The following is an 8009-nucleotide window of genomic DNA, read 5'->3' as shown; positions in this document are numbered from 1 at the left end:
CTAGTAGTATGATTTGCCTTTGCCATCTCTGCCCTTGCCTCCGGGACCGCTGCCGCCACCCCCACCTCCGCCGCCGCCACCACCACCACTGCCGCCGCGAGGGCCTCTAGGGAATCGCGCCACGCCCTCGTAAGTGAGGGTAGGATGGTAACCCCAGAGGTCCACGAAATAATCCACGGTGAGTCTTCGGCCATCTGGAAGCTGCACGTAGTATCTGTTGGCGGGAAAACGGCGGGATTAAGTCAGCAGATTATTATAGTTATTTACGTCTCATGTGACCTATAATTTCTGAGATGTCAATACAAAGGCGTATTATAGATCAACGTTGTTGATGAATTACAGTTAAAGATGAATCATTCACTATTGAATCATAAGTTACAATAATTTCAATATTCGTTTACGGCGGAGTAATAAGTTACTGTTACACACACACACACACACACACACACACACACACACACACACTCTCTCTCTCTCTCTCTCTCTCTCTCTCTCTCTCTCTCTCTCTCTCTCTCTCTCTCTCTCTATTGTTTCAGTTTTTTTTTTTTCTCGTTTCACTTTTTTTTTTTTTTTAACTCACAATTTTCCAGTATTTCTCATTCTCACTCTCACTCTTGGCATCACCAAAATCTCTGTATGTCTCTTCGGCAAGAGAGTATGTTTTGACCCCTGTTTGTTTGTTTGTTTGTTCCTTCGCTTGTCTGTTAGCAGGATTACTCAAAAACTAAAAGAGAGGTTTCAGCCAAATTTGGTGGGGAGATAGCACATGTCCCAGGGAACAATCAACAAATTTTGGGGACCATTCTGGATCTTGCTACAGATTCTGGGTTTGAAAAACACCTTTTGCAAAACTCTAATCAGTGTTGAGAGAACCTAACCCATTCTGAATAGCGGTTTGGATATTACGTTGCCCTTATCGGAGAGATGCGCTCCAATGAGTGCCCGGTTAGTTTGTAATATAGTAGCTTTTCCTTATCTCTCATCATATCTAACCTTCCAGTGGTATCGTCATTGTTCCTCTCCTCCTGGTGGCCGTAGAAGGTGCCGTAGGAGGGGGCGTTGACGTCGTATTCGAAGTCGTACCGGGGAGGATGGAAGTGTCCTACCCCAGCACCGTCACCACCACCGCCACCACCACCGCCTCCATCACGGCCATAGCCAACTGCCGCCGCCATCACCACCGCCGTACTCAGCAACACCGCCAAAACCTTTGCAGGAGATTACGATCAATTGTGTGAGCTTCAGCGCAGCCTAGACCAGCGGGTCCTAGCATTTGTCATGTCAGCCTCATAAAACTTGAATTTTTTGTTAAAACTGACATCTAACGACAGCACAACGATTGTAACACTATGGCTGATAACACTATGGGTTTAAGGTTTGACAAAGGGAGTATCAGCCACTTAGCCTTGTTCCCTCTGGAGAGGTTCTGTGACTTCTACGTCGCTTCCACAAAAGGAAAGATTCAGGGATTTCCACCTGGCATCCTCTCCGCCAGTAACTCTGACTGGTCACTACCTGATCCCACATAAACAGTATTGCAAGGACTGAATAAGCAAGATATGTCGCCCATTGGTTTAGTGGGCAATGATCGTGCTCCAGCCGTATTGAGCCTGTGCAGGTTTATATCCAAGAGGTGGTTGGGGTTTATTGCTCACGTAATGCTACTCAGGGATGAGTGAAGCTGGTCACCCTTATGTTAAATGTCAGGACCAACTTGCCTAGCCCCGGGCTCCTACCTTTCTCATGGGGCAACACAGGATTAGATGATTATGATGATGATGATGATGATTTTACCAAATACGCACATACATTATTATCGAAACGATACTGCCTTGATTTCTTAAAAATAAAATTAACACATTTCTGCTATCCTTACAGTGCTTCTGTAAGATTTTTTCTCTGAGGAAGTTTTTTGATCAACAGTGGTTTATCTTACGTTATCTGCCATTTGCACCTTTGATTAATTCTTTCTTCCTGCTCCAAGCCGATACAAGAGTGCTTTGAAGCTGTTACCGGGAGGCGTACTATGAGTATTGCACCTGGTTTTGTCGGAATTGACTTTGGCAGTTTCCGTAATAAAGTGGCCAACGATAACAATAATTTATTATTATTTATTTATTTATTTATTTTTTCCTGTAAATTGCACTTTCAAACAGACTTTGAACAACAAAAATATAGCTCAGGAGCGCTGTTCTAGATGACACCAGCCTCATGAGAACCTATGGAAATACTTCGTATGGTGAAAACATTACCCCGTATCATACCCAAAGAAAACAAAACGTGACATGATGCTTAATGTATTACTGAAAAAAAATAATCTGGAGGAAACCTGTAGACAACTGGAGTTCGTGTGTTCATTTTCACAGGAACCATAACGATGTTGCATAGATATAATTCCTCCCAGGTTGTAACTGACTGAATAGAAAAGTGTTATGAACGGTTCACTCGTGGTTGATGTGAGGAAACTGTATGTTCTAGACTGAACAGAATGCCGGTTCTGGGTTATATCCTTGTAGGCGTGCGAGGCTCCGAATAATCTCTGACAGATTTATATTGTCAATCTGAATATCAGTGTGTTTTTGTTCGCTATTTATCCATGTTTAATTTAGACGTTGTTTCGCAAATAAATATACTAGAAATTATAATCGATCGATCTACAGAAACAATGTGGCAAAGGAGGAAGTGTTAGTAAGGCATATAAGTGCATGATAATAGTGTGCCAAGTGTTGGTACCTTCATGACTGCCGCACTTCCCTTGCCTGCTGAGCTGAGACTGCTGCCTGTAACACCCCACCGCGGCCTTATATACTACACTGCCACGCCACCGCCATGTCCTTGGCTTATATATGTATGTGTATCAGAGCGTATGTGGCAAACTGCAGGACGTGATCTTCTCGAAGGGAGAGTAATAGCCAGAATGAAACCGTCCTCATGATGGCCAAGTATGAAAAAGGATGGTGTGTCTCTAGTGAGAGCAATACATGTGAAAGTGGAAGTGTTGTGCTGGTTGTGTCTGAGTGTCATAGTTTTATGTCATCTGTATGGGGTAAGGCGTCAATCAGCGGGACCTGCTCGTGGATGGTTTATATTGGTTTGTGTACATCATTACGTACAATACTTGTGAGTCTCAGTGTCACTGAATCGGGTTGTGTTGTCCTGTTTTCTGACGCTACCCCGCTGGACTTGTTGACAGCAGGCATACATTTAAAATAAGAATAATAACAATGAATGCCGTGTTATTAGAGGACATTGTATCTGGAAGCACTTTATATATAACGTCTGTAACGACTGGATTCCAAGCGACAATTATGGCACAGCTGATCGGGATGTGAACGCGATTCGTACAGAGTCGTTGTGGTTCCTTGCTCTTATACACCATGATGCATACAGTGTGTACTTTAGAGGCTTGGTAATCCTCTGGTGATGGTTCTATGGATGATTATTAAACAATAAATGATCGAAACACAAATGTCCAGATCTCAATATTCATATATTGGTTAAGTGATCCACCTTCACGCATTTATGGCTATGGACTGTCTTTCCTCAATTTCTTTTCACTCATTTGTATTCACACAAACACTCGCACATTCTTTCAAGAGATTTGTTGATCTTAAGTTCTCCGTCTCAACCAGTGTCTGTCCCTGATAATATAACGTCCTTTTAGGCATGACTAATAGTTTTTAATCTGTGTAGAAATGTCTAGGTTTTGGTTCATTATTAAATATTTCTAATAACCTTGGAAACCATTGTGCACATTATCTCCTTCGTAGTTATGTATATAGTGTTTGAAGTAAGTGGTAGTCTTATTCTTCAGTCATTTTTCATACTCTACAGTAGTTGCTATTGTGTGTAATTTGATGTTAATTGGGCTTCATTTGATTTTCTGGTACATTTGTTGAGTAGTTATTGGGTGAGCGCCATTCTAATTGCCTTGTTTTACAGTCTATGTAGATGCAGTAATTGTGTTTTGCTAATTTTGTGGAATAGTAGGGAGGATACTCGACAACAGGTATTGCTAAAGTTATTAGTCATGGTATTATTAAGTTTGTTGGAAAATATAATCTCTCAAAATGTTAAGCTTTGTTAGCACCAATTCTGTCCGAGGCACGGTATTTTAACATGATTTATTATTCCATTTCTGTTTATCTTTTGGCCCCGATGAGTACCTACCTGTGCATAATCAATGATCTCTCCATCAGTAATTATGTCCCCTGTTTTTCTTCACTAATGATATTATTATAACTTATTGACATTGGTTTTCAGTTTCCATTGTTTTTGTGTGCGTTAATTTGCTTTATCCTGATAATTTTCTTTACCCTGTCTATTTTCTTTATCTTGCTAAGTAATTTCTTGGGTAATGTAATCAGAGTAGGTAACATTTTTGCAGCCAGGTCTTGCTTCAGGCAGGTCGCTCATACATAATACCAAAGTGGGAGACAGAGAGCTACCCTGGGGAACAGCACATTTTTGTTTAAACTGTACTCCCATAAAGTTATCTGTTCTTATCGTAGCTACTCTTTCCCCCACAAAGTTATAAAGAATTTTCTCATAGAGGATAGGCAATCCTTCGTTAAGAATTTTATATTTTATTCCATTATGCCAGACATGGTCGAAGGCTTTGGCAACATCTCTTAATACAGTGCAACATTGTTCTTTGCTACGTAGCGTTTTTGTTGTTATCTCCTGTACCGATACTTTTGCTGTTACCATACTGGTCTTCATGAAACAGATTTTGACCTTAAAGAGCATTTCTTAAATGATTATTTACAATCTTCTCAAATATTTTCCATGGTGTTTCTTATATTCAGTGGGTTTGTCTAATGATGTGCCTTGATTGGAAATAAGCTCGATAAAGCTTCGTTTGAAATGGTTGGGAAAGTACCCCGCTAACAGTGGTGCATTGAATATATTACATAATATGTATATAAGTATATCAGGCAGGTTTGCTACAACTTTTATTGATATAATACTGTCCCCTGTTGCATTTTTCTTTTTAATTCTTTAATCGTCTTTTTATTGTCATAAAGATAATATTCTCTTCGGTGGATTCTTTTCTCTGAGTCGTGATAGATCTACTGTGGGATATGGTGATAGCCTATTAAGATTGTCACTTAAATAATTGTGTTTCATATATTCTGTACCTTCATCAGTTTCCTGGTTTTCTTCGTTTGATATATTGTATACTTTCGCCAATGTTTTCTTTAAATTTCGTCTCACCCCTCACCTCTCTCTCTCTTCATAGACATTCCATCAGTTTCAGTTTTTCATATACTGGTGTAGTTCTTTTGGTGTGCGTTTGACACTGCTCAGGCTCTCCTAGAATTCTTTTGAGTCTTTATATTATCTTGTAATGTCCTCAATGGTCATTCCTCATCTTCTTTTATTTACCTTTCGGTATTCTCCTCCCAACCTTTGCCTTGATTGTTTGAATTTTCTGTATTTCTGGATACCCTAGCCAAATACTAGTTCGTCCCTCCACAGCTGTCTGGATTCTTGCATGTGCCATATTTCTAATGGCTCATACTGGATATTAACGATACTTGTAGACACGCGTCAACATCGCCTGAGTGTTGAGGTAAGCCGCGCCATTCTGGTTCACTCCAAGCACTCAAACCCCACGGTCAGACCCGTGCCACCTCATTTGGTGGATCTGCCGCACCCGTGGCTTTGCCAGCCCACTCTTACTCAGTGGGTCCTGTGCTCACTTCCACCCCTCGACACGACACTGACCACACACACACGTCACACCAACGATGGGCACAGCGGTCTTCAGGGAACCGATGTGGATACCATTGTCCAGTATATTTCACTGTGAATATATTTTCGTATATGGTGGCATGTATGTATGTGTCTGGATACGTATTATGGATAAACGGAATATTTGTAGTACATTGTATTTTATTCAGTTTTGGAAAAAAAAAAAATACACAAATGCTCTTTATAGTTTATTTTTTTCGTTATTTTCTCTTTGCAGTTTAGAAAATACAACAAAAAAATCAAAATAATAAGAAACAAGAAGAACTCTTTAAGAAAGACATATAAACAGAAATATGATACGAAAGACAAGACATATAAACAGAAATATGATACGAAAGACAAGACATATAAACAGAAATATGATACGAAAGACGACAGTGTATTGTATTTGGACTGGTTTATAATATAGTGGCGGTATATTCAGCAGGAAGGTAGTGTATTGTATTTGGACTTGGTTTACAATATAGTAGCGGTATGTTTAGCAGAAAGGTGGCTGCTTGATGTGAATTTCATGTAAAGTAGCCTATGAACTATGACAAAGTAACAAGACAATGGCAGAAAGTGTAGGTTTATTTGTTTTCCCATTACGTGAAGCATAGTATGTTGCTTAGATGGTGTGAAGGCTGCTACAAAGGACACACACACACATAAAAAGTGTAAAATGGCGCAATGAATTATGAATTCAACCCATGTACGAACGTCTGTGAAGTTAACGGATAGGAAAGTGAGGATGATGGAGTGGGTGTCGTTTGATTCGGAGAGGTTTGAGTTCGGTCAAAATTCGGTTCAAATCCGAGTATTGCACATTCAGTGAGAATATTATGTTCGTGTTAAGAGCTAAAGGGTTTCCCATTCATAAACAGAAACTGAAATGTGAACTGAGTTTCATGTAAATATGAGTTCCGTGAGTGTTTGCCGCGGTGACTGGATGAGGAACTAGTAGTATAATTTGCCTTTGCCATCTCTGCCCTTGCCTCCGGGACCGCTGCCGCCACCCCCACCTCCGCCGCCGCCACCTCTACCGCTGTCGCCGCGAGGGCCACTAGGGAACCGCGCCACGCCCTCGTAAGTGAGGGTAGGATGGTAACCCCAGAGGTCCACGAAATAATCCACGGTGAGTCTTCGGCCATCTGGAAGCTGCACGTAGTATCTGTTGGCGGGAAAACGGCGGGATTAAGTCAGCAGATTATTATAGTTATTTACGTCTCATGTGACCTATAATTTCTGAGATGTCAATACAAAGGCGTATTATAGATCAACATTGTTGATGAATTACAGTTAAAGATGAATCATTCACTGTTGAATCATAAGTTACAATAATTTCAATATTCGTTTACGGCGGAGTAATAAGTTACTGTTACACACACACACACACACAAACACTCTCTCTCACTCACTCTCTTTCTCTCTCTCTCGTTTCAGATTTTTTTTTTCAATTGTCATAATTTTTCAGTATATCTCATTCATATCTCTCTCACTCTTGGCATCACCAAAATCTCTGTATTTCTCTTCGACAAGAGATTATGTTTTGACCCCTGTTTGTTTGTTTGTTTGTTCCGTCGTTTGTCTGTTAGCATGATTACTCAAAAACTAAAAGAGAGTTTTGAGCCAAATTTGGTGGGTAGATAGCACATGTCCCAGGGAACAATCAACAAGTTTGGGGGACCATTCTGGATCTTACTACGGATTCTGAATTTGAAATACACCTTTTGCAAAACTCTAATCAGTGTTGAGAGAACCTAACCCATTCTGAATAGCGGTTTGGATATTACGTTGCCCTTATCGGAGAGATGCGCTCCAATGAGTGCCCGGTTAGTTTGTAATATAGTAGCTTTTCCTTATCTCTCATCATATCTAACCTTCCAGTGGTATCGTCATTGTTCCTCTCCTCCTGGTGGCCGTAGAAGGTGCCGTAGGAGGGGGCGTTGACGTCGTATTCGAAGTCGTACCGGGGAGGATGGAAGTGTCCTACCCCAGCACCGTCACCACCACCGCCACCACCACCGCCTCCATCACGGCCATAGCCAACTGCCGCCGCCATCACCACCGCCGTACTCAGCAACACCGCCAAAACCTTTGCAGGAGATTACGATCAATTGTGTGAGCTTCAGCGCAGCCTAGACCAGCGGGTCCTAGCATTTGTCACATAAGTCGCCATAAATTCTCATGTATTATATTATTTTTGGTTATAATAGATTTACATCTATTGATAGCACTATCGCCATAGCACAATGGCAGATAACACAATGGGT

General features: G+C 41.0%; 2 protein-coding genes across 2 annotated transcripts; both read right to left on the bottom strand.

Annotated features, from left to right (window-relative positions):
• On the bottom strand, positions 1–1175 carry LOC145406730 (uncharacterized). Its single transcript, XM_080277828.1, has 2 exons — positions 994–1175; positions 1–214 (listed from the first exon to the last, which is right to left on the bottom strand). Exons 1-2 carry the CDS (start codon positions 1173–1175, stop codon positions 1–3), a joined length of 396 nt encoding a protein of 131 aa, XP_080133954.1.
• A 5518-nt stretch (positions 1176–6693) lies between these two features.
• On the bottom strand, positions 6694–7798 carry LOC145406729 (pro-resilin-like). The gene is made up of 2 exons (XM_080277827.1): positions 7617–7798; positions 6694–6907 (listed from the first exon to the last, which is right to left on the bottom strand). The coding sequence occupies exons 1-2, from the start codon at positions 7796–7798 to the stop codon at positions 6694–6696; spliced, it is 396 nt and encodes a 131-aa protein (XP_080133953.1).
• Between the last annotated feature and the right edge of the window lie 211 nt (positions 7799–8009).

Source organism: Coenobita brevimanus, chromosome 71 (assembly GCF_032717465.1).
Source record: "Coenobita brevimanus isolate Jiangsu-jjx chromosome 71, ASM3271746v2, whole genome shotgun sequence".
In the NCBI taxonomy this organism is placed as follows: Eukaryota; Metazoa; Arthropoda; class Malacostraca; order Decapoda; family Coenobitidae; genus Coenobita; species Coenobita brevimanus.
The sequence above is the reverse complement of the archived record's forward strand: the minus strand, read 5'-3'. Positions and strand labels throughout refer to the sequence as shown.